General features: G+C 36.3%; 2 protein-coding genes and 1 long non-coding RNA gene across 4 annotated transcripts in view; 2 read left to right on the forward strand and 1 right to left on the reverse strand.

Annotated features, from left to right (window-relative positions):
- Positions 1 to 456, reverse strand: part of LOC102583445 (2-alkenal reductase (NADP(+)-dependent)-like) — a 3,209-nt gene extending 2,753 nt beyond the window's left edge. The window contains exon 1 of the mRNA XM_006357626.2: positions 121 to 456. Coding sequence (XP_006357688.1) covers positions 121 to 357 — 237 coding nt within the window. The 5' untranslated portion in view covers positions 358 to 456. The remainder of the gene's footprint in view (positions 1 to 120) is intronic.
- Positions 457 to 2,542: 2,086 nt separating this feature from the next.
- LOC107062639 (uncharacterized) lies at positions 2,543 to 6,657 on the forward strand. 2 transcript variants are annotated; one of them, XR_001474768.1, is made up of 4 exons: positions 2,543 to 2,632; positions 5,047 to 5,095; positions 5,175 to 5,263; positions 6,513 to 6,657. It is a non-coding gene; the product is annotated as an uncharacterized lncRNA (long non-coding RNA). The 2 variants fall into 2 exon arrangements; XR_001474767.1 differs by lacking the exon at positions 6,513 to 6,657 and having other exon boundaries at positions 5,175 to 5,559.
- Positions 6,658 to 8,544: 1,887 nt separating this feature from the next.
- LOC102583774 (putative methyltransferase NSUN6) overlaps positions 8,545 to 27,500 on the forward strand; it is a 23,701-nt gene continuing 4,745 nt past the window's right edge. The window contains exons 1-9 of the mRNA XM_006357627.2: positions 8,545 to 8,642; positions 8,714 to 8,832; positions 9,625 to 9,985; positions 11,113 to 11,260; positions 12,870 to 13,007; positions 14,475 to 14,537; positions 15,520 to 15,641; positions 19,267 to 19,468; positions 19,971 to 20,182. Of these exons, the coding sequence (XP_006357689.1) occupies positions 8,565 to 8,642; positions 8,714 to 8,832; positions 9,625 to 9,985; positions 11,113 to 11,260; positions 12,870 to 13,007; positions 14,475 to 14,537; positions 15,520 to 15,641; positions 19,267 to 19,468; positions 19,971 to 20,182 (1,443 nt within the window). The 5' untranslated portion in view covers positions 8,545 to 8,564. The remainder of the gene's footprint in view (positions 8,643 to 8,713; positions 8,833 to 9,624; positions 9,986 to 11,112; positions 11,261 to 12,869; positions 13,008 to 14,474; positions 14,538 to 15,519; positions 15,642 to 19,266; positions 19,469 to 19,970; positions 20,183 to 27,500) is intronic.

The raw sequence follows: 27,500 nt of genomic DNA on the forward strand, positions 1-27,500 counted from the left end.
GGAAAACATTTTCCGGAAAATGTTTTCCTTCATACCAAACACACCCTACAAGATATAAATAGCAATTTTTTAAAAAATCTCGTGCTAAATCAAACTAGATACATGGATCGAAATGGATACCTGACTGAGTGGAATTTGAGGAAGAGAGAGGCCATCGTCGAGGCCACTCAATTGAGTGCGGACGTATGGATCAATGGAGACATAAAGGATTTGAAATGCTACATTTCCATCTGGGATGGAATCTGCTTTTAGCGATAAAGTCACAGTGCGTAGCTTAATATGGTCTGAATTGGGAACACCAATTGGTGCATAACTAGCAACGTACCACTCTCTGCTCTCCACTTCCGCCGTAGCCATTGTTGGTGTGTTTGCGTAATTGAGGGTTAGTCGCTGAGGCAGACGAAAATATTAGTGCTGATATTTTTGCGGTCCCCAAACTAGATGTTAGTGGGGTGGTGGTCCTTGTGCTGGATTTTCCTAATCCAAACTAAAAGAGGGTGATATTATGTGGTGGAGAAAAAAAGTAGTACTTTATCCGTTTTAAAAAGAATGTCCTAGTTTGATTTGAAACGAAGTTTAAGAAAAAAAAAAGATTTTTAAATCTTGTGGCTCTAGATTAAAATTATGTTAAATGTACTAAAATCTCTTTTAATCTTGTGGCCTAAAACATGTCATGTGGAAAGTTAAAGTTAAAATGTTGTCAAAAAAGAAAAGGAGTCATTCTTTTTTAAACAAATTAAAAATGAAATGAGACTATTCTTTTTTTAAACGGAGGAAGTATCATATTATTTGTCCAATATTAAATAATTACATTAAGCAGTACTCAAATTTAGAGTTAAAAGGAGGGAGTAAATGATTTTTGGTCCATAAATGCATGTGCACGTTTCTTTTCATGAGCAAATGACTAAAATGGTCCGTATGAATAATGCTTGGATCGTTAATATATTTTATTTGATTGAAATGATCCTTAATGTATAATAAATTTATTAATTTTGGTCCTTATTATATTTCACTTGATTGAAATGATTTTTAATGTGTTCATTTTGACCCTTAATACTAAAATTAATAGATTTATCCAAAAAAGATGTTAAGTTTATTATAGACCCTATGTGGCTAACAAAATTCAATGCTAATGTCATCTTTGTTAGTTTAAAAAAAAAATCTCATGAAATCTAACTCCATTTTCTTTACTTTCTCTAACAAAATCTATTATTTTCTCTTGCTTAAAACAAAAATAGGTATTATATTAGTAGAATGATATTTTAGAAAAAGAAAATAGTAAATTTTGTTGGAGAAACTAGAGAAAATTATGGTAAATTTTATGGAGTTCTTTTTTTGAAGCTAATAAAAAAGACAACAATGGTAAATTTTGTTAGCCACGTCAATAAAATTTAACGCTTTTAATATATATATATATATATATTTGAATCTAGAATCGCTGATGTGGCAGCCTCCAATAGCCAGCATTTGTAATTTCCTATTTTATCTTTTTAATTAAAATAAAATCTGAGTTTTAACCTAAAAAAACACTGAATTAAAAGATCACACTAAATAGGAGTAATTAATTAATCAGCCCACAACCTCTAAAACTCAGCCCATCCAAAACGTTTCAAACCCAGCCCACTAACATCACCTTAATTATCCAATTGAATAGGTTAGTTTATTAGGCATCTGTTATTTTTATTTTTGGCATAAGTTATTTCCTCAGTTGCCGACCTTCTCCCTCCCAACTTCATAAGTTTCATAAGGTGCGTTTTCTGTTTTGAACTTCATGATTTGTAACTATAATGTTTTTAATTTGTATTAATCTCTGAATCATTACTGTTAATTGATTTTTGTGGCCTTTCATACCCTAATTCTTGTCATATATATAGTTTGATTGATAGTGACTCTTTTTTCATATTCAAAATTGCATTCTTTGTAAAAATTTAAATTGAGTTGTTACAATGGCTTATTCTTTCATTTCAAAGTTGGTTTCTGGTTGAGATGATTTCTTGATAAGGGTTCGACTTTGTAGACTCTGGTATGCCATTATTCCCAACAAATATGGGGAGCTGATCAGTATTGAAATGATATTTGTTGACAAAAAGGTAAGGTATGTTATTACGTACAATGTAATTTTCCAAATCTATATTATTCTACGCATTTTCATCAACACAAATATCCTTCTACTATCTATCAGGGAAATTTGATGCATGACATAGTTAGGAAGAATCAAGTTAACAGATTTAAAGGTAAGTTGAGTGAAGGTTCTTTATTTATCATTAAGAACTTGAAAGCTGTTGAAAGCATCGGTGGATATAGACCTGTTGAAAATTGATTGAAATTTTTTTCCTTCACCTCAACTACAATCAAGGATTTATATGAAGATATTGTTGATATTCCTAAAAAAGGATTTCACTTCATCAAACCAGATATGATTGATTCAGGGGTGAACAACAACACTGTTTTATCAAGTCGATATTTATATATAGCGTGTTTCACTAAAATATTTAAATATCTACGCTATTTTTAACTGAACTTCTTCCTCGTCTGTAGATGTGAATGGTTTGGTTGTTTATACGAAATTGGTGATATGAAAAGCGCTGGTTCGAACTGAAAAAAAAAGGAAAATCCACATTGTTACAAAATAGTAAGTCACTCATCTCATTTTAATTAGTTTTAGTATGTTATCTTCTTACAAAATAATTGTTAAATATTTTTATGATGGCTAATCTTAGGTGCTACTGAATGGGAACTCATTGGGAGTTATTTTCCTTACATATTTTAAGCTTCTACATTATTGGCACATGTCTACTAATAGATGATAACTTCACTTCTTTTTATTAAATTTAGATGAATCAAATGAATTTTTCACTTTTAAATTCTGATTTATCTTTGTTCTGCATAGTTCTGCTAAATAAAAAATTACCTTATGGGATGAACTTGGGGAGAAGTTTGCTCCTTATCTGTACAACAAGGATACTGGCCCGTATATAGTGATAGTGACTGCTACTACAGTGAAAGAATTATGTGGTAATTGTTTACTGTTGTTTGAGTTTAGTTAAGTTGTCCTTTTTATAATTTTTGGTTTAGTTTAATAAGTAGACACCTTTGAGCTTAGTTAAGTTGTTTCGTCCTTTTACCATTTTAAGTTTAGTTTAATAAGTAGATGATTGTTGTCCGTGGTGATGATATTCATACTTGTATGGTTTTATCCCAACTTAGACAACTTCTACTATTAATATATTTGGTTGTTTGTATACGATGGCTTTGTCAGCAAAATCGAATACCTGACGGATATCACTTGATTAAGCAGTCTGCAAGTGTATCTTCTGTATACATAATTAAATTCTTCTTCAGTTTTATGTAATCAAATAAATGTTGGTGCTATGTGCACAAAAAACATGGTCATCCTTCATATTCAGTTAGTTCTTGAGGCTATGCATGAGCGGGTTTAGTGCTTCTTCTTCTCTTATATTCCCCTGTATTAGTCTCTACGTTGTTCAAATTCTTCCTTTGGTGCTTGCTATGTAGCCGTACATACAGAGTTGAGGTTTTCCCTACTATTCATTTTGCTGGCACTTTGAACTCTGAGTTTCGGAAGTGGAACACACTAATAAGTCGACGAATTAAAATAAATAAAAGTGACATAATTAATAAGTTGTTCCTTTTCTTTGTTTTTGAAGTAAGGTTTAGCTATGGTTGGATGACTTTTTGAAGATGTAGGAGAATTTTTTTATCGGTATTGGAATGATAATTAATCTTAATATACATAAAAAGGTGTCTAATTGACCCTGAATACTTTGACATTGAGGTGTGTATAAGCTTTGGATGCGTCTGAGTGTTTGATTTGTATCCATATGAATACTTTGGCTGGGAGTTGGTTTAAAACGTTTGTAATTATAAAGTAGGGTTGTTAAAATAAGAGTTCTTGAATCTGGTAAGAAGGAAAAGAGGGAAATGATGTTGGAGCTAATCTAAATGACTCTGGATGCATTTCTTTGGACTGTACGAATTAACAAGGGTGATAAAATTGCACGGGAGGCATTGCTTTGGACTATATGACTTATAAAACATGGTTCGAGCTATATTCCAGTATCTTTGACACACACACCTTTTATTTCGTAAAATATTTACAACTTTGATCACATTCAATGAGATATAAGGAAATAGTATATGTTTATGGATCTTCCCTTGGTGGCTGCCCTTACATCTTTCCCAATGTGGATTATGTGTTTCTTCATCAAAAAATGTATTCTAACACAAAAAGCATCCATGATAGATATTACAATATATAATTCAAGTGAATATTTACTCATGGATGACTTAGTTTCTTAAAATTGCCTTCCATAAGTTGTCTTTTAGTCTAAAACTTAACACATAGAGGTATTTGATGTCACATTCACTTTTGGATTTGTGTTGTTGAAGTGGAGATGCTTTGGGTTTTTAAACACCTATCAAATGGTAGTTTCCACCCATTCACGAGATAACTTCCAAACAAAATGACTTAGTTACTTATAATTGCCTTCCGCTAGTTGCCTTTGAGGAATAGTTTCAAGTGGCTGTTGACTCATGGATGACTTAGTTTCTTATAATTGTCTTCCATAAGTTGCCTTTAAGACTAAAACTTAACACATAGAAGTATTTGTTGTTACAATCAATTTTGGGTTTGTGTTGTTGAAGAGGAGAACCTTTTGGTTTATAAACATCTGTTAAATGGTACTTTGCACTCATTCACGACATAAATTTCAAATAAAATGACTTAGTTACTTATAATTGCATTCCACCAGTTGCCTATGTGGAATAGTTTCAAGTGGATGTTGACTCATGGATGACTTAGTTTCTTATAATTGTCTTCCATAAGTTGCCTTTAAGTTTAAAACTTAACAAATAGAGGTATTTGATGTTACAGTCAATTTTATATTTCTTCAGTTGCAAGGTTGAGAAAGCGTTCAAGGCTGAGTCTTTTTACATTGGTTTTGATTGATACATGTAGCCTTTCATGTATAATCTCACTTGTACTAATTTGTGTTTCATTCATTTCTTAAACTATTTCATTTGCAGCTAGACATGTAATTTATTCAATGTGACATCAACAACTTAAAATGGAGAGGTATCTTTTTCACCTTACTTTTTAGCCCCGAAAAAATATATCTCTCTCTCTCAACTCATTAATATTCAACAATGTGTAGGTCAGATTGTTGAAACAGTGGTTATGAATCCAACTTTTGGAACACGAAGGAAAGGTGTTGACATGAACTTTCTCTCTTCGGCGATGAAGGTACGGTAGTGCTCTCCATATAATTGGTATCCAAGATTTATATTATTTGCTCAATATGTTGTTTGCATTGGCATTGCGTCCCCGTCTATTCCTAGATTAATGTGTGGTTTTATTATTGTATGAGGTTGCTTCTCAAGTAGTTTATTCCTTACAATAGACCACAACTAGAGAAGTAAGTTCTTCCATACTATCCTACCACAACAAAGGGATTGACTGGTGGAAAAAATTATTTGTGTAGCATCCACTGTAAATAGTTTACATAAGAACTTTCTTGAGTTTGTGGTGCTCATAAATCATGCTTACGTAAATTTAATTGTTGTTGTTTCTCGATACAAACAAAACAAAAAATAAGAAGAAAAGTTACTGATTTTATCAATACAGTTATCTGAATGTTCATCTCTTAGTCTGAATGTTGAATTTACTCTTTCTACTGCAAAACTAATAAAGAAGCTTGGATTTACCATTTATAACTAAAAAATAGTATACTTTTGGTTTACTTTGTTATTGTCGGTTGGGGTGAGGGTGGTTGAGGAATGGAAGAAGGACCCTTCTTAAGTGAACTGGATTGGCCTACTCGGTTTTCAATTGGTTTGGGTGCTGCTAGGGGTCTTGTTTGGTTACATCATGGTTGCCACCCGCCTATGTTGCACTAAAACATATGTGCTAATGTTATTTTCCTCGATGAAGACTTTGATCCTAATACAAAGCATGGGACATCTATAATGGCGATCAAGTTAGTATAGAAGCACAACTTCTTCATCAATGATGAAAATGCAACCAACTAACACGGAGATGGTGAGTTTGTATTAGACTTTGGGTACCATGTTTAATTTTATTCAAATCATCACCAAATATCATGTGTATCATGTAAAACATTTAATAGCATACTATAGAAGATTACTTTTCATCTAACTACATACTAAACGACTGATTATAATGTGTACCCCTGCAGCAGACTTCAAGTTACTTTAATTGTCTAGCTCAATTCACACTGTATCTAATTAAACAACTCGAAATCATGTTGTGTGTGCAAATAAGGTTTCACATTCCTATCAAGAAAAAAAGAAACAAACGTTTAAGGTGTACTGCAGGCCTACCCAAAAATTTACAGACAATGAATACTCTGAATTTTTTTTGAACACATAACTGATGTACTACCAATGTGAATCAAATGAAATTAATGATCCCTTTTCAGCTTTGACAGGACAAGCTAACATCATTTTTCTTCCACCAAATAATGCTCATGTAGGTGGCTGGATTTATAGGTGGAAGAAAGATGCCAAGCATGATGCAGAGCAAACAACAAAATGTTATAAATTGGACAATCCATATGGTTATCCACAGATAGCAAGGATGTTATCGACTCGAGTTTAACTTCCTGCCGTTGGAATTTTCATGGATGAGTGCTTGTAGTTAAACTACATCCAGGGATATCATTGAAAATCTTAGTAGTATTTAACATTTTATCTATAAAGATATTTTAAATCTCAAGATTTATGTAACGTCATATCATGTCCTAATATGTGTGGATTACTTTCTATACAATAACACCATACTAAGCAATTTCAGTCCACCTTTCCCTTTATTTATATAACAAATCAATAACACAAGCAACTGCGCACCTCATAAACAGATACTCTCAAGCTCTCTCGCAATACTCTCTACGGCTTTACCCAAATTCATTGAAACACATACAAAAATCAACCTTTATGCCTTTTCTTTCTAAAAGTGACTGACACTTATCTTTACATACAAATTTAACAATTCAAAAAATAATCTCATTAATTAAAAGAATTAAATGAACATCACAACCAATGAAAAAAGTTGTAAAATAAACTTGACAATATTGACGTTGATCTACATGATCAATGTGAAAACTTATATATATCTATTCCTCCACAACTTTATATTTACTATATCTCCATAATAAATTCATAACATATCTATCATAATAAATACAAAAATAATCCAAATCCCCAACAATCCTCCAATTATTTACAAAATCTTCACACTTAACTTTACACAAACATATAAAAAATCAAAAGAATTAATTCATCAAATAAAACAATTAAATAGTAGCACAACCAATCAATGAAAAAAGTGGTATAAATACCACAAACAAAATAATAAGCATCCACACACACCATTTATCTTGATAGTCACCATCTGCTCATACTGATTAATTGAGGTTAGTTTTTCAATGTTCAATATTATTATATGTAACTTACCTTTTATTGCAATACTCTATCCTTAGTTTGACTTTGACAAATACTTATACAAAAGTACTACAATGGATAAGACAAATAAGGATCGCCCACAGATAATCAATTCAGATAATTGTCAAGGTAAAATATAAATGATAATATTCATAACTATCTTAAATTGTTCTTCTAAACATTTATTTTATAATATAGATACAACTGAAGAATCAAGCAAAATCGGTTAAATTGATGTATGAAAATATTATGCAAGAGCGAATTGCATATTTCAGAAAGGAACAAGAGCAGTTGAAAAAATATATATACAGAGGAGCTTCACAAGATCAAACCAACAAAGAATGACATGGCATTTTACATGTATTGGCTTCTATGTAATAGGGAGATGAAATAATTTATGATTAGAGAATATATTCTCTAACCATCAATCTAATAACTAATGATACACCGTTGTTGATGTATTTATTAATATATTTTAGCAATGAAAATAAAGTATCTTTTTAATAAAGTATATATTCTGACTTATTCATTAACAATGTATTATTCTCATTAAATAGATACTAAAGTTGGTAAGTTTCATCATGTATCATCATTTCAAATGAAAACATAATGATATGTTCAAATAATATAATTAATCCAAAAGAAAAAACATCCTAACACATATCTATTAATCCTCGCGCGAAGCGCGGACACATTCCTTAGTAAATAAATATGTTAGGATAAAGATAAAGGACCAAAATGAACACTTTCTATCACACATTAAGGACTATTTTAATCAAGTGAAATATACTAACGACCAAAATAAACATCTTTGTTATACATTAAGGACTATTCTCATACAGTGAAATATATTAAGGACCAAAATAAAACATTAACTATTCGTTAAAGCCTATTTGGTCATTTTCTTTTTTTTCTTTTCGTTCTCAAAAATAAAATACGTGCAGTTTGTGCTTGAACATGACCCGAGTTCCTTTTTTTCTTTCCTTGGGTAATTGATGACCCGAGAATACTGGTTTCGGGTTGGTATATAAACATCGCAATGCTTTGGAAAACACTTCCCCCCCCTCCGCCTGTAAATTGAATGAATGCAGAAAGGGAGGGACTTCATCAAAGCCATTCGTAGAAGCTTCTTCACTCTCCACAGCAACACTTCCATTTCTCAGGTAACAAAACGCATACTCTCTCTCTGCCCTAATCTCACAGTTTCAACAGCTTATGCTGACATTGTGTACAGATGGATCAATCAACGCGTTACCGTTACAGCCCAACTTTGAAATGGAACCCTATGGTTGAAGAATACTTCATCAAAGCTTACGGAGCTGATCATTTCTCTCGGATTTCTACTGCTCTCACGTATGCTGTTTGCCTCATCTACCTTATACTATTACTACGAATTTGCAATCTGTCATTTCCACTTTACACTTTCTGTATTGTTATGTATTTGTTAGATAACTTGTACTTCAACTTTAGTAGTTGAGTTCTATGTTGAATTGATAAGAAGTTCTTAGATTTGATGAAATAGAGTTGAGCTCAATCTTTGTGTTTGTAGGTCCTGGTATTCAGTACTACAAATCTAATGCTAATAAATTTTGGCGAAAATGAGGTTGAGATAAATAAGAGATTAATAGTAAAGGACTATTAGTAATTAAATTCGTTATTCATGTGGATTCCGAGTATTTCCTTTGTTTGTTAAGTAGAAGATGCTTTTAAGGAAAGCTGGAGAGTATAGCTGTTGTTAAATTCAAATTTGTGAAAAACATTCATTGTATTAGCACAAAAGGAGTTTTCTACTGCGTTGTTTGATGTTATAGACTTGTTACAAACTTTAACTATATGATCTATACAAGTTTAGACTATTTTACTTTTGTCAGTATCATCTTGGTACGGAAAGTTGAACAGAGTATTTCTATTACCGTTTACAAAATAAGTACTCCTCCTTTTGTTATGATTTCTTCTTGTTTCCAACTGTATGTATAGACACGTTTCTTTGCTTTGTTTGTAATATTTGAACGCCTTAACTGTAGACACGAAAAGCGTCACTGATATTTCCTTTATGTGTAGATGTTCCCTTCATGTGGGATTTCAGTGGTATATTGTTATTGTAGATGTTTCCTTCTAACATTCAAATGTTAATGCTTTTCTTAGGCGCCCATCATGTTACTCTTGTATCCGTGTGAATACGCTCAAATCAACAAGTGATGCTGTTATTGAGAAGCTTTTGGAAATTTTTAAGGAAAGAGGAATGCACGATGTTGCAGTTCAAGAATCTTCTACTACATGGGAGCCAGATAACTGTTGTAAGGCAACCTTAAAATGCACTGGAAGTGCAGCATCTCTTAAGGCCATCAAAAGTATCTCAAAGTGTCAATTTCCTGGCTTGGATTATGTGGTTTTTGTTAAAGGTTCAGGACCACATGCAATTCATTATGGGGACAACGAAGGCAAACCTCTTAAGGAGGTAATTGTGAGCCGAAAGTGTGCAGAAGCAGTTCTTCGTGGTGCCCAAGTGAGTAATTATTCAGACTTATATAAACCTGGTCAGCTATAGGAATTCACTTTGAGTTGAATTGGAGAAGTTCATTGTCTCTCTCCTGAGTAATGTGCATAGTAGGTATATTTCAACCTGTAGATAGGAGGAAAAAATGCCAAATCATGATGATATTTCTAACTTTTACCACGTGATGTGTTGTGTATTTAAGTTGTCTATATTGCTGCTTAAGTACGTGCATGCAAATTCATGATGCTGTTCTTGATATATGAGTGTCTAAGAGTTCTACATCCTTACCTATTATCTTCTCTATTATGTTAAAACACTTGACTGTTTTCCAGACAACATACATACCTTTGTTTTCAGCAACATTATAGCCCAAAACCTGAGCTAATAAGACAAAGAAATTGAGAGTCTAAAGTCTATGGCTTGAATGAATCAGTAACAACGGATTAGTGGAATTAGGTATTAAGAGACGGATAGGGAGGGAGCGATCCATCAATCATTAGTTGACCTTCCCGTTGAATCAGTGACGGTGCTTTCAGCGGAGCTGTTTAAGTTTTCGAATTCCATCTCTAGTTCTATTTGGAAGTATTTCCAGAAAGTGCACTAGAAAAGAACTTACAAAAAAGAAGGAGAAAAAGAAAAAAAATCATATTAGAATAAGGAACTGTACTGTTGCATAAATTGGAAGACTTCTAAGAATTAAGGTCATGCAATCATGTGAGTATCATATTCGACAATTTATTCTTTTCTTCTTTCTTTTCTTAATTTATCCTGTCTTATTCAGGGGTGTAAATTTTGACTGGTACTTCAAGTAGTACTTACCCTTCTTCTCCATCTATGCACATTTTATCTGGAGCTATGTAATAGGCTCATACCTTTGTCAGGATTAGTGACATCTCTACCTTCAATATCACTTGATGTTATGCATTAGTTTTTTTTTGTCTATAGGGGCCCAAATATACCAACAGGAGACGCATGTTCCTGCAAGTTGGCAATTTACCAAAACAATGGCATTGGAACACCGGAAGATCTTTCTTCTTTGATTTGCTAGAATTTTTTTGTAAAGAGTGCATGTGCTTTTGTTAAATTACAAATTAGTACCTGACACAATCTTACCATCTACTTGTCATATTTCCTAGGTTTATGTGCCTGGTGTTTTGGCATGCAGTGCTCATGTTGAAAGAGGTGATGCAGTTGCAGTTTCAGTTGCTGTGGAACAGTATGGTCCAGATGGTGGATGGGGTGTTGCAATGACACGCGGGACTGTTATACAAGGATCACAAGAAGGTAAACTAACTTCTTGTTTAGTACCTTTTCATATCTAATAAAGGGTTCTTTCTGAATTCTTACACTCATTTGACCCCAAAGGCATTAATCTGTTTCTCTGTGGAAAAGTTTGCTGAGGAACTTACTATTTCTTTGACATAAACTTGACATGTGCGTGTAACTGCAGTATACATTTTGGTCTTGCTTTTGGTGTTTCCTCATTTTCACTTTTGCCCATATATGACAGGGCATCAGTTAGTTAATGATTTTGTATGGGTAACATCTGCGTCAACTAGTAGTTTTTTTTTAGAAGGTTAAAGCTTATCATTGAATGGGCATCAGGAAGATGCCAAGTTACAAAAGGTGTGACCAGTTAGCTCTAGTACAGAAGGGCAATAAATAAATAAATTTCAGCACTAGTACAAGTAGCCTAAGCTAAAGCTAAGGAGCTAACAAAATCCAAAAACATGTCAATGCTATTGACAGGTGAAAGAAAATTCCAACTGAACAGATAAACTAAACACTTACTCTTTAGAGAGTGGGTAGGGATTGAAATTCCATTAAAGCATCTGCAATTCCTTTCATTCCAGATAACCCAAAAAATGATTGCTGGGATCATCCTCCAGACTTTCTTGATGGCTTTGTCAACTCTCCAAGAGATTCAGCTGATGTAGGACTCCTTGATCGACCTGGGCATACTCCAGGAAAGGCCATATAGAGATAAGAAAAAGTTCAAAATATCAGTTGTGATGGGGCAGTGTGTGAATAGGCGGCTTACACTCTCAAGATTCTGTTTGCATAAATAACATCTGTTTACTAGAGTAATTTTCCTTCTGCTAAGATTATCTAGTGTCAAGCAAGCATTATTGAGAGATGCCCAGGCCAAGCATGTAACTTTGATTGGTAGCTTGGTCCTCCAGAGTCCAGACATGCTTCCATGGCCAATCCTCCAGAATTCCACCCTGTGAACACATTAGATCGTAACTTTCCTTGACTGTGTATTCCCCCTTTTTAGATGTATCCCAAATGATTTTGTCTACTTGGTAAGCCAGTTGGTTTCCAACTAGTAGTTAGAACTGGGGCTAAGCCAGTTGGTTTCGATGCAGAAAAGGTTTCATTTGCTGGGGTGACGGTATGCGCTTAATGCACAAAATTCAGATATTTATTTCTCAATGAATGATCTCCTTAATGTGATAGTCATTGACTCCTTATTTTGGCGAATTTCTTGCAAAACGAAAAGATAGTTTTGCGGTAAGATATTTGAACCATTAGCTTCATCTCACACCAATGTAATCTGAAAGGATTTTAATGTTTTCAGAAATATCATCCTTCTCAGATGATTATGGTGGGATATACTGCATTTTTATGGTTAAATACCAAGATAATTTTTCATCTAGTCTGATTTTGTGGATACAAGTTTGCTTTAGTCTTTTTTATTTATTACTTGCAAAAGAGGTATGCTATGATCTTTCTGAAATATACTCTAGATCTGCTTGATTTGTTGAAATGGTGTCTTCTCTCTTACACAATCAAATTTTGCAGTATATAAAATCTATGGCATCTTTTTATTATTTTAAAGTTGTATGACATCCATCCAGCCAATTGAGTGACCAATCTCAGTTTTGATTAGATCCTTATTATTTTGAAAGAGATGGCTTCTACATTGGCCAAGCAACAGCAATGATGTCAAGAGCTGGGATGTTTCGTGTTACTGAAGGGGTTGCGGTGGATATGAAGGAAAGAGTATACAGACTACCCTCCTTTTATGGTATAAGTTTCTCGCCTTCTCCAGTATTTTTGAAATCATTTACAGGAAATTATGTGCATACATCTTTATGGCATACTCTGGTTTGTCACACTTGATGATGAGAATCTGCTTCAACTTAATAAATGTTGTTACCATCTAGTTTTAAAGAATATCTACAGTAGCATTTTTCAAATTGCTACTTAATTCTGGTCTGACGGGTATCTCTGCCTTTCTATATATGGGATTTTCCCTCATTATGAATGAAATTATTTTTTACTTGATAAAAAAGTGTTTGCCTTTTTTCTTTGGGTAACTGCTTCAATTTCGATTCTGTTTCTCATCCCTATCGAGAATTACTATGGCACATTTACACTTTTAGCTGATATTTTTAGTCTAAGTCATGGTTCTGAACTGGAAATGAGGAACTTTAACATACTCAAGTTCACGACGACGGAAGTGATGTAAGATGTCTGTGAGAATCAGAAACAACAGAAGTATAGTATGCTAATATGGTGTTTTTTTGTTCGTTTGGTGCATAGATTTTATTTTTTAGAGTATAGTAATAGTTGATGCACCTCCTTTGTGATGACTGATTAGATGTCATCCATTAATCATGAAGAGTAGAAAAGAGAGTTTATTTCCGTGTGATTTTACTAATTTTTTATTAGAAGCTTTAGTTTTTTTGCCTTTCTAAATTGCAGTGATTAGAATGTGGAGAAATTTTCTGGCCATCTTGGAAGGCAAATTAAAACCAAATTTCTGGTTAGACCCAGGATTGATTCTACATGAATGATATTTTGCCGTTAGAGACCCTTCCAAGCTCTCTCTAAATATGTTTATCATGATAGTCGGTTGCTTATTTATTTTCCTGAGAATGGAGAAGGGGTGAATTGGTCCCATTAGTTGTCAAAAAGCAGTGTACATGATGATTTCTGGTCACAGTCACTAAACAATATAAGTTTCCATTTCTCGACAGAGACATTAAAGGCTTTGGTCACTTTAAGAAGGTAAGGCTCTTTGGAGGGATGCCATATTTGCAAATTTTCAACTCAATTGGTTAGAGTCCGACAATATTGCAAATCACTATCTTCCTGCAGGTAGCGCTTGGGTAGATGCTATTGCCACTTCCCTTGTATAAAGAAAATGGAATGTTTTAGTAGTCTAGAGCTGTTAGGGATGCAGAAGGAATGAGCCATGGGGAAGTCCATTATGTTAAACCTTTGTTGTTATCAGTGTACTTAACAGGTCTTCTCTGATCGTTAAAAGTATCTTTATTTATGACAAAGGAAACACTTCGTACACTTGTCATCTCCATGAGTGATTTTGTCAGTGTTGCCTATTGTCTTTTTGCACAGTGGTTTTCTGAATATGAAAGAAAAAAAAAAGGAAACATTATGCACAAGAATATACTCCAAGTGATTTTGGATTTTCTGTAAATAGTAACTTCTTTTTGCAGTTGTGAGATTGATTATAATATCTTGCTTTCAGATTTGCTTGAGGGCGAGATTTTTCTTCAGAACCTTCCAAGCATAATAACTGCACATGCCTTAGGTATGCCCATAATTTCTCAGACATTTTTTTTTGTGTAACAGTGAGTCTATATCATTACATTATATGCACACTATATATTCTTATGGTAACTCATGCATTTTGAACTTTGTTTCTTGGTTACTGACTATATGCTGCAAGTTTGAAGTATTCATATTGTAAGAACAGTGAGTTCACATTAGTTTTAAGTGCCAGTTCAAATTTGAAGAGGAATGGTAAACAATTAATTTGGTTGATTATTACGCGTTAAGATCAAATGATGTAACTGGTAAATTGATTAAATGGATATGTTGTTTCCAGTTTCCTCTGAAAGATGAACTCTGGGATTAATTTCTCTGAGAATAAGATTTAATCTTCTGAAAGTATACCAAAATGAAGAAGTCTTCGTACAATTTATATCTCTCAACTCTGATCCATGGTGGTGCTGCATCAGTTTATCTCCTTGACTTGATACTTGCTTTCTTTGAGTCTGATATCAGTATAATGCCCTAACAAACTTCACCATCCCTTGTATTAACCTGTTTTTTACTCGTGTAAATTCTACTATACATGGCTATCATTGATCTGGAGCGATGCTGTCCAACTTAAACATCAGCTTTAACAAGACCACTCTGAGAGTAATTACTGAGTGTCGATAAAGTATTGCATGTGCAGGCACTTGCTAGCAAATGCACATTATGTTCTGACTATGGTGATTAAGCTATTGTTTTTGCTGTATATCTCAGTCTATAGCCTAATACATTTTGTAGTGTGGAAAATGGAATTTTGATTTTGTAATAAGGTACCTTGCTCTACATCCTGCATTTGTGATAACTTGAAGATGTATTCCCCTTTCTTTCTATGCATGAAGTTTCTTCTTCTTTTGTCTATCCTCAACACTCTAATACAACCTATCATGTAACTTCTGCAAAAAATTGCTTGGTTAAGTGAGTATTTTTCTCATTTCCAATGACATGTTTTTTCTTACTACAACAAATTGTTCTAGATCCTCAACCAGGAGAGAGAATATTGGACATGTGTGCAGCTCCAGGGGGGAAAACCACAGCAATAGCAAGCCTTATGAAGGACAAAGGGGAGGTTGTTGCTGTTGACAGATCTCATAATAAGGTGCACCTTCTGAACTTGGCAGATGATTATAAGTGTATTATTGTCTATAATACTTGGACATCTTTAACTTCACAGTATTTTGGATTCCGTGGTGCTAACCGAAATGATTTTACATGGATGGTTGTCACCTGGGTTAAAGGTGTCCTTAAATTGCTGAGACTTGCACCATGGAAGTCTGATCTGCTCATTGATAGTATTTTCTTAAGAATGGTGTATCATTTTACGTTGAGTAATAGAAACAATGACATGTAAGCTGACATATCCCTTACTTGAAGCAAATTTATTCAATGGCATACACCTTTATAGATGACACTTGTTCAGGTGCTGCTTTGGCGACTTAGAGAAATCCAGGTACTTGCCTATGATTGGTAGTGGAAGGATTAGCTTTTATGGAGTGATTTAGGTGCATATTTTATAAATCTGTGGAGATGTTAGTTTACTTCCCCCATAATGAAGGAACTCATATTCCCCTTCAGATAAAGAAAGCCCCTGGTTACCTGCAGTGGCAGTTTGAGCAACATGAACGTTTTTGGATGGTCGACAATGTAAAGTATATCATAGTTCACAGATGTGTCCAATCCTCTTACAATCGCTACACTTGGGGTTGAGATATTAAAAACGACTTCTCTTCGATTCTACATAAACTGAGATGTATGATTTTTTATTGTCTGAGATATGAGAACAGAGGAGTCAATGGTTGGTGATGAGATCACCGTTCGACTAGATAGCGACAAGGCGAAGTAATTGAGAGAATTCATCCACGGTAGGAACAATATAAGGTAAAAAAGAAGGGGGAATGGGCATAAAGAACCTCAAAGTACAGAATCAGAGTCTCCTATTGAAGTGGCTATGGAGGTTTGTCTCAGGGGAACAAGGTTTGTGGAAAGATGCTATAGCTTCCAGATACACAACGGAAGACTTACGGATCACTAAGGAAGTTAGAAACCTTTATGGGGTAGGTCTATGGAGAATAATTAGGAATCAGTGGCCTAAAATGTGGGGAAATTCAATAATTGTTATAGAAATGGAAGGAGGACATCATTCTGAAACGATGTGGGTTGGTCAATACCCCTTAAAACAATTCTACCCTATGATCTATAATCTGAACCAACTGGAGGCAACAGTAGCAAATGTCAGGGACAACCAAAGATGGAACCTCTCTTTCAGGAGAATGTTGAATGGCTGGGGGATAGACAACCTAACATTTTTCTACAATTCTCTGGAGCAGGCCAATAACCTTCACAATAATGAAGATAATCTACACTGGTTGAGGGCCAACAATGGGAAATTTACAGTAAAATCAGCTTACAGACACCTTCATAGGCCAGCTGCAATGCTCTTACCATGGCCTTGGAAGATAATATGGAAAGTTAGAGTACCTCACAAGGTTGCTTGTTTTACCTGGTTGGTAGCCAGGCAAGCAATACTAACTCAGGACAATCTAATGAAAAGGGGAAAGCAATTATGTTCCAAATGTTTTTTTGTGAAAGAGAAATAGAGATTGTTTCTCTTCATCCATTGTAGAGTGACAGAAAAACTGTGGTAGGTGTTTTTTAACTTGAGGGGTATCAGTTAGTCCATGCCAAGGCATACCTCAGAAGCTCTAACATGCTGGAATAGAGAAGGAAATATGTCAGGCCACAAGGACAGATGGAAGATTGTCCTTGTTTGCATCTGCTGGACAATATGGAAGGAAAGAAACCAAAGATGTTTTGAAAACAAGAGCATTCCTTTTAGAGTTTGAAGTTGAATTGTCTTATAACCTTTTATTTTTGGTGTAACTTCTATGTCCTCCCAAAAAGGTGGAGGATATTACTCACTTTCTAGATAGTTTAAGAGGGATATAGATGATAGAGATCTTTGGTTTTGCTTACTGTAAACTCCTGATGTAATTACTACTAAATACGCTATTGGTGTATTTTGTTTATAAAATGTTAAATTTCTCAAAAATTATAAGGAAGTCCTATAAGTGTAAGAACTAGAAACATTTTCCTATGTTATTCATGTTGTTTTTCAACACTAGTAGTGACTGATATCAACTTCTCAAATTCCTCAATGGCTGTCTGTACCAATCCCAAATAAGAAGACATCTAATTTCTGCTTCCTTAAGTTAGTCATCTGAATCACATCATAGAAACGAGATATGCTATTTAGCACTGAACAATTTCTCAACTTTGTTAGCTCTTTAATACTAGTTTGAGGATTGTAAAGGAGCTAACAACTTTTGCTTATTTTCTCTGTGAGCCCTTTTGTCTATTCTGTAATTCTGCATCTGCTTGATGCTTTTTAATGAAATACCTTGCTTCATCAAAAAAAGAAAAAGAAATGAGATATGCAATTAATGTATAAAGTACGAGCCTTTTCCCAAACTAAAGGTATCAACTTGCAATCAATAGATCACCATAAATGACTGCACAACTGAGCATCAACCTTCCCCTTTGATCTTGGGCCTTCTCATCACACTGGCTTCCTTTTTAGTTTAGTGATCTTGGACACATGACCTTGCACTACAACTCAACAAGGAAGCCCAAATTAAATAGATAGAACTTCCCATTGAGGGTTCCAGAGTAATCATAAGACTTAGATTTCCAATCCCGTGTATTTGGAACTAAAACGTGAAACCTGAAAGACATGGTTGGATTGAAGAGAGTTTTGGGGAAACAAAATAGTAAACAATCAATAATCAGGAAGGGAACAGTATCAGTTCTGTCTAAAAACCCGTCGAAGAGTTGCTTAAACTGCTAGTGCCCTGCAATAAAATCTGAAGAGTAAAGATTGTTCATTCAGGCAACACACACAGTAAAAGGAGAAACTAGAGAAGCTGATGGAACTGGAGAACAAATTGTTGGAAAGTGAAAATATGACTAGATCTGTAAATCTGGTTATCGGAACTGTTGGAAATGGGTGGGCTCAGTTCAGAATCACCAGTCGTCTCTACCTCAGATCAGAGGTGGAGGTCGCCGGAAAAGAATGCTTGGTGACTGTCCCTGATGTCACTGATTATCGCACAACGAGGGTTTCTCCCCAAAGATCTGATACCATGTGAGAAATAAAGGCATGAGTAAATATTATTGAGGTTTCTTAAAGTGATTTACTCTCATCATTGTTTGAATGATGAATTTGTTTTTGTGAATATACAGTTACCTTTATCTCAAAAAAAAAGTATAGGCACGAGAAAAAAATATCATTAAGATGTGTGTTGACAATTGCTTACAGCGAACCTTTTACATTCCATACTTACACATTACATAATACATGGTTTCCAATGTGGGCACCAAGTATGATATATATATATACAGACTACCTAACAGAACTCTTATTGCCAAAATCTTCCAGCCTTGATAGGAAAGCCTGCCTAATGCTTATATTTGAGGTTAAAAGCGCATTCATTTGAGGTAAAGGCCTTCTGCTCCAAATACTCATACCTCATCATTTCATAATTAGTAAATAAAGAACTTTTGAAGTACATAAAAAGAAATTCCTGTGTCTAAGAAGAAACTGTAAATTTTTGCAATTCTCCAGTTCCGAATTCAAACCTATTTCCAATTTTTGAACTGTACAGAAGAGGGCCAAATTTTGCTGGTCCACTTCTTTGAAGAGATCTAATTGTGTTACAATTATACAGGTGCTTGGAATTCAGAAATTAGCGGCTGAGATGGGTTTAAGCTGTATAACTACATATAAGCTTGATGCACTGAAGTCTGTTTGCCATGGAGCTGAATCTGATAGTTTGCCTAACACAAGCAGTGCTGAGGATGCGCGAACATCAGATTTATTATCCACTGGTATAGATGGATTTGATGCAAAGTTGCTATTCGAAAAGAATTGTGAGTAGTTCGAAAACTTTCAATTTGATCATGATATTTTCCAGTTCGGTGATGTGTTATTAATGTTGTATTCTGTTTGTTGTATATCTATTTAAAAAGAACAATCTTTTGGTGTTTCTTTTAGCTTGTCAAGAGGTTTCGGCATCTACTTGTTTATTTTTTGGGATCTCATAAAAATGGGAGAGTCCCTACCAGTGATTCCACTTGATTGATGTGCGTTGACCATGCCTAACCCATTATGTTGTGGGCGGGTTACAATATTTTGGTGGTCAGTATTGCCACCTCTACATCTATATGTGTGTATAATAAACAGTGGATATTTATTTGATTAAATTTTGTAATATAAGTTGCTTGATCAGACTGGTTTGATAGCCTTTTGAAGAATTCTAGCTCAGGATGCTCTTAATTCAAGGACATTTTTACAAGATCATATTCTGTAAATTCAGTTTTAAAATGTTTACTGAAAGTTCCAGTTAACTGAGTAACTAAACAAATCTCTCAGTCAATGATTTGCAGCTGAAGGATGGTCAGTACCCTAGTAAAGCTGAACTACGAAAACGTATTAGGCAACTAAAAAACGGGCCAGGAAGGAATCACACTGCTGGTGGGAGGGTTGAAAAGTCTAAAGGGTTTTCTCCCAATAGCTTTGATCGTGTGCTGCTTGATGCTCCTTGCTCTGCATTAGGTTTAAGACCTCGTCTCTTTGCTGGAGAGGTAAGATAGTTTCTGAATTGTTTCATTTCCAAGTATTCTTGCTCCTCTTTTCTTCTCTGAAACTAGTATTCTTGCTCTTTTTTGCTATGCTAAAAGTTTCTCCACCATTTTTTTTTGATTGGATATGGATGAAATAGCATGTTCTGCTTATGTAGGAATGGTTACAAGGTGCATGGACATAGTCATATAAAAGTAGACGGAAAAAAGAAGATAAAATTTGATGTGTATCTTTCCTCTCAGTCCTTTTTTGGACTATTGTATGATATATAGAGCAAAAAATGGCTTACGCTATTCTCTTCTAATAGACAAGCACTATTGCTTGTGTTTAGTAATTGAGAATGGGTGTCATTGTAGAAGATGATTATGAAAGGAAGTGGGAGATGATTAGAAACCACAAGATGATATGAGGAAAGAAACAAGATTTATCAATGATATTTTGTATGGGAAAGTTTTCAAAAAGATACAACCCAACATAAAATGTTACACCATGTAGCCCAATATATAATATTATACATTACACAAATATGGGCTAAACCGAGTAAGAAACTAAAAATATGGGCTATGTGGCGTAAATATTTTCTCCCAGTAGACATACAACAACAACATACCCAGTGTAGTCCCATAAAGTGGAATCTGGGGAGGTTAGAGTCTATGTAGACCTTACCCCTACCTCAGAGGCAGGGAGGCTATTTTCTCGGCTCAAGGAAAAATAATCCAAACCAGTCCAAAAAAAGGAAGTAACTGAAGTACAAGAATCAACAACGAATACAAAGCAACAACTAGTAGCTGAACAAAAACTACAACAAAACAATACGATAATCGAAGTAGAAGGATTCAACAGATAGTAATAGAAATCGAAGGACAAGAAACTACATTGTAGTAGTATGACTACTAATATGAACGGACAACAAGACAACACACTCTACCTACTAACCTAATTCAAGTCCAACACACCCTTCTATCTAAGGTCATGTCCTCATTAAGCTACAATCGCACATGTCCACTCTAATCACCTTACCCCAATACTTCTTAGATTTACCTCTACCTCTCCTGAAACCATCCATAGCGAACCTCTCCGTATTAGGGCATCCATGCATTTCCTCTTCACATGCCCAAAGTGCCCGAACCATCTCATTCTAGCATTTCACATCTTGTCCTCCACTGGAACCACTCCCACCTTGTCCCGATTATCTTCATTTCTAATCCTATCTTTCCTAATATTCCCACACATCCATTGCAACATCCTCATTTCCCAAACTTCCATCACAACATCCTCTTCTCCTAGTAGGCATAGAGCGTAGTTTTACCTCTTGTATGTGCCTAACATATCAAATTTTGTTTGTGTATGCCTTGTTTTATTTTAAGTTTACATTTTCCTTTTTTTTGAAATAGGTAACTTTGTATTCACACAAAAGACCTCATCAAAATCGATTAGGTGGGATTTACAAACCCCCAGGGGGTGCCATCATACTCAAATCCAAAAAGACAAAACTAACTTTACAATTGGCTTTTAAACTCCACAAGGCTATCTACTTCCCCACTAAATTTTGCTTACACCAAAAATACAAAAGACTAAGGCATTTCATCTTGATCTCCTCTAGGCTGCTAACCTTTCCTTCAAAACATCTCCCATTCCTTTCCTTCCATAGTGTCCACCATATGCAAGCAGGGATATTTTTCCACCAATCTTCTTTTGATCCTCTCTTTCCGATTCCTTGCCAGTGTGTTAGGACCTCAAAAGTGGTTCTGGGCATTGTCCAGTTAACCCTGAGTATACAAACGAACATGTTCCACAGATCTGTAGCTATCTTGCAATGCAAAAACAAATGACCATTTACTTCAGCCTTCTGTCCGCACATGTAGCACTTTGAACAGATCTGTATACCTCTTCTTTGTAGCACTTCATGGGTGAGACAAGCTCTTCTAATTACCAACCAAGTGAAACATGCAACTTTTAAAGGAACCTTAATTTTCCAGATTAATTTCCAAGGCCAAACTGTTGTCAGGAGATGATTGGTATTCCTCTCCCAATAGCATGATTTAACTGTAAAAACCCCTCTGCTATGCAGTCTCCAAACTGGTTTGTCAAGCTCTGTGACAGTGCCTGGAAACAAGTTTAAAGCATGCAGTAGGTCTGCTACTCTTCCAACCTCCCAATCATTTAGAGCCCTTCTGAACATAAGGTCCCAACCTTGAGGGGTCCACATTTGCGCTATAGTGTCATTCTGCTGTAGACTGATAATGTACAGATCGGGAAAAAGTATCCTCAGATTTACGTCACCTAACCAGGTCTCGTTCCAGAAACTGGTCTTCAAACCATTCCCCACTCTGAAGGTCACCTTTGCACTGAAATCAGGCCACATCCTTCTGATGGTTTTCCATACAGAGCACCCAAAAGTGCCATTCACCTCTTCAGTTATCCAGTTGCTTTGTAGGTCATATTTCTCTGCAATAAACCTCCTCCATAATGCCATATCTTCACAACAGAATCTCCACAACCATTTTTGCAGCAGGCTGGTGTTCTGAGTACTCAATTTCTTAATGCCCAGACCTCCTTGTGCTTTGCTCATTGTCACCTCTTCCCATTTAACCAGGTTGTATCCTTGCTTCTCTTTATTTCCTTGCCAGAGGAAGACCCTTCTCAGCTTGTTGAGTTTCTTTCCAATACTTTTTGGTAGTGGGAAAAGACTTAGCATATAAGTCGGAAGTGCATCCAGAACTGATTTTATGAGAGTCAATCTACCTCCCAGGGATATATATTGACTCTTCCACCTTGTCAGCTTCCTTTCACTTCTCTCCAGAACTTCACTCCATACTTCCAATTTTTTGTTCTTGGCGCCCAGGGGCATCCCCAGGTATTTGGTGGGAAGAGAAGCTACTTGGCAGCCCAGGTTGTCGGCAAGGCCTTGCATGTCATTAACTTGATTAACCGGGAACAAGCAACTCTTCTGCCAGTTCACATGTAGTCCTGATATGCCTTCAAAAATGGTTAGTATTGCCCTCAAATGTCTAATTTGCGACACTTCTGCACCACAAAACACTAAAGAGTCGTCCGCATAGAGAAGGTGTGTGACCTCCATATTATTGGCTCTGTTTGTGTGTGCACCAAAACCTCTTATCCACCCCATTTCATTAGCCTTTCTGACCATGTAGTTGAGTCCCTCCATTGCTAGGAGAAATAAGAAAGGAGACATGGGATCTCCTTGTCTCAATCCCCTTTGTGATTGAAAAAAACCTTCAGGACTCCCATTTATAATGATTGAGAACTTCACTGTTGACACGCAAAACTTGATCCAATTCACCCATTTCCTCCCAAACCCCATTTCACTCAGAACTTTCCAGAGGTAGTTCCAGTTGACATGATCATATGCCTTCTCTATATCCAATTTGCATAGGATACCTGGTATCTTTTGTTTTTTCCCTGGAGTCCACCAACTCATTTGCCAATAAAGAGGCATCCATTATCTGTCTGTCCTTCAAAAAAGCCATTTGGTGCTCATCAATCAGTCTCCCCATCACTGTTTTCATTCTCTCGGTGATCAGCTTAGCGATGATTTTGTACATTCCACCAATCAAACTTATTGGCCTAAAATCCTTGAGTTCCGCAGCTCCGAGCTTCTTGGGGATTAATACCACAAAAGTGGCATTCAAGGATCTTTCAAACACTTCATTCTGATGGAAATTGTGGATTGTTTGCATCGCATCGCTCTTTATGATCCCCCAACACTCCTTGAAAAAAAGCATAGTAAAACCATCTGGACCAGGGGCTTTGTCTCCATCGCACAATTTGAGAATGTGTACCACTTCCTCTTCTGAAAATGGTCTCTGCATCCATTCCTGCTCCTCTTGGCTTATTCTTGGGCAATTTGTCATCACAAATGATGGCCTCCAACTTTCTGATTCAGTGTATAGCTGCTTGTAGAACTCTGTTATATGATCTTTGATTTCTTTTGGATCTTTATTCTCCTCCCCATTGATAATCAGCCTGTCGATGGTGTTGCATCTCCTATGAGCTGTTGCTACTCTTTGAAAGAACTTGGTATTATTATCACCTTGTTTCAACCACAACACTCTGGACTTCTGTCTCCACCTGGATTCTTCATTCTTCGCTAATTCTTCTAACTCGACTAGAACTGTTGCTCTAATCATCATCTCATCCTCTGTCAGCACCCTATCATTCTGGATCAGATCCATCTCAGCTAGCTCACTTAACAAGCTGTTCTTCTTATTGTTAAGTTCCCCGAAAGTTACACTGCTCCAATCTTTAAGTTTCTGTTTTAGCATCTTTAGCTTCATACTGAATTTGAAATCTGGGCATCCGTCCACAATAAAACCATTCCACCAGTTCTGGACTAGATCTTTGAAACCTTCTACATTAAACCACCAGTTCTCAAATTTGAAGTATGTCTTCCTCTGTTCCCAATCACCACATTGTAGCATAACTGGATTGTGATCAGATATAACTCTAGGCATAATTTGTTGCCTTATGTTTCTGAATTGTACTTCCCACTCAATTGAATAGAGAAACCTGTCCAGTCTCGCAGCACTGTCGTGGCCAGCCCCTCTGTACCAGGTAAAGGTCCCACCATTTAGATGAGGGTCATGTAACTCCATATCCTCTATCCAACTCGAGAAATCAGCCATTACATTGGTTATTCTTCTGCATCCTCTCCTTTCTGCCATTGTTCTGACAGTGTTGAAGTCCCCACAGGTGACCCAGGGGCCTCCACATAGCTCCCTAACTGCTGCAATTTCTTCCCAGCACTCCAGTTTCTCAGCTCTGGTGTGTGGAGCATATACGCCAGTAAGAAACCAACAAAAACCATCGTGGACAGCTTCAAATTTGTAAGTGATTGAGTATTTGCCTTCCTCCACACAACTACCCGTCCATACTCTTGAGTCCCACATAATTAGTATCCCCCCACTACTACCATCAGCTTCAGAATACCCACATTTCATCCATCTACTAGACCACAATTGTTTGGCTATCCCCTCTACATCTTTATTGATTTTTGTCTCCTGAAGGCAATAAACATCAGCTCTCCATTTTAGAAGAGAGCTCTTAACCAGATTCCTTGCTGAAATCTTGTTAATCCCCCTGACGTTCCATGATAAAATATTTACTTTCATTTAAGAGTTAGTGATAGGACTCTCCCTCTGTTCCTTGCACCTTCGACCTCCTCGTTCAGATCTGACTGTAAGTTCTTCAACTCATTCTTGCCAATTCCTCTGTGACGAGGTGTTGACACTGCACTGTTTGCCCCTTTCTTTTCCATCACACTCTTTCTTTCATCGAGCTTCATTAGTAATGCATGTGTTTCTTCCCTGAAACCTTCGAATGCCACTCCATAAGTTTTACTGAGCTCCAAAATATGTGACTTTATCCAACTGGATGCTTCAAACTCGCTGTCTGTATGGTACCCAGGGTTTTGTATGGAAACCGGCTCCGCATCGTGAATCTGTTGAATTTGCATGCCTCCTTCCACTAGTTCTTGTACCCCTGAAATCTCCCCAAAATCCTTAGAATGATCAATACCCTTTGCTTTGTTGCATAGTAGTTCAACAGCCTCTTTCGTCTTGTTTACCGGCTCTCTGTTTTTAGCTGAGATGTCGGTGTTTTCCACCATACTCGAGGTTTCCCATTTGTTGTAAGCCTGTAAGAACTGCATCGCTAATTCCTTGATGCCACTTAACCCTTCTAGAAATTCCCCCTGATTTTCACTTTTCACTTGCCAGGTCAAACTTTTTATTGACCAGGCCCCCCTCTTTATTTTGTTCTGGCCCCAATCTTAGAATTGGGCTTTGTTTTGAGTTGGGCTCGCCCCGGCCCACTATTTTGTTTGACTTGGAGGACTGCCCACCTGCCTCTGACACAACATGTGCTCTGCCTGCTGTAGCAGTTACTTTTTGACTTTGCAGAGGAGCCTCACCTTTACCCAATGGTTTTCCACCTCGTGACCGCTGGGTACTGATCTCGGAGTTCAGGTCTTCTCCGGCAAATACTCTTACCGGCGATTCTGCCCAAATTTGCATCGTGTAGCATATTCCGCCCCCGTCGATGGTCACTTCTTTGGGTATGTCTGCTCCATCTCCTTTGATTCTGATTCTTGCCCATTTGAGATGATTCCTCAATTGGGTTTCCTCTTCCGTCTCTACCCACCCCCCGCAGAAATCTCCGATGACCTTGAAAATTTTCTGATCCCAAAAATGCAAAGGCAACCCTACAATTTTTACCCAAGTTGAATTTTCTTTACTCCTTCCGCATCTCGTACCTATTGTTGGATTCCACCATTGAAGGATAACTGGACTATTCCTCCACTCCCAATCCCCTTCGATCACTTGCTCTGCTGTGACCCTAAGTGCAAACTCAAATAGAAAGAAGTCATTGCCCATTTCGTAGATGTTCAAGCTGTGTGTTTGTTTCCACAGTTGATTAGCCCATCCCCTGATTTCTGACAGGGTCACTGTCTCACCGGCTCTAGGTTCAAATGCACCCACCAAACTTCTCTTTAGCACTGCACTGTACTCCTCTGGATCATCGTTGATAAAGATTGTATCCCCTTTTAGAGCTGCCTTCTCTTTTTCAGCAAGTTTTGAATCTTTATTAGCCCATTTAATGCTCCTTAGCACTGTAGCATATGGAATGTCTCTGCTCACCAGCCTGTGATTGCCCCCATTCATTAACTTTCTACGACTATTAATGAATCTTCCAACCTTTTCCGCAAAGCTCAACCACCCTGAGTTAAAATTTAATTCAGGGATGATGATAACTTCCCTCCTCCTGCCTTTTACATTTATTAAACTGATGTAGCGCCCATATTTATTGTAGTTCCTCGAACAAAAAACTTCTGAGAACCCATCTTTTTTCTTCCATCTCTTCACCATATTCCCCCTTGTCATTGATGCCTCCCGTAAAATCTGCACGATCCATTCCATTGACTTCTCATTAAAAGTCGTTCTCGTCATAGATTTTCTATTTCTTTCCGTCCAGTCGTACCATGCTCCCGCCGTACCAGGTGTTCTTGTGATGTCGTAGGACTTGAATCCAGCTGCAAAGTAAATACTATCTTCCATTTGAAACTCGCCTGCAAGGACAGTGGGAAAGAAAAGAAAAAAAGAAAAGAGAAATGAAATCCGGTGATCAGAAGGATCACCGGAGGACGTAGGAGAGGGGGGTCCTGCTGATTTAGACCATTCCTCGGTTATTGTGTCTGAGAGCAATTTGTTGGATTCTTTTGACACATGCTATATTACTCTCATCCTTAAGTTTACATTTTCTTTGATAGGAAAAAGGTCGAATTTTATCAAAGAAAATAAA

Source organism: Solanum tuberosum, unplaced genomic scaffold (genome assembly GCF_000226075.1).
Source record: "Solanum tuberosum cultivar DM 1-3 516 R44 unplaced genomic scaffold, SolTub_3.0 scf00251, whole genome shotgun sequence".
Taxonomy (NCBI): domain Eukaryota; kingdom Viridiplantae; phylum Streptophyta; class Magnoliopsida; order Solanales; family Solanaceae; genus Solanum; species Solanum tuberosum.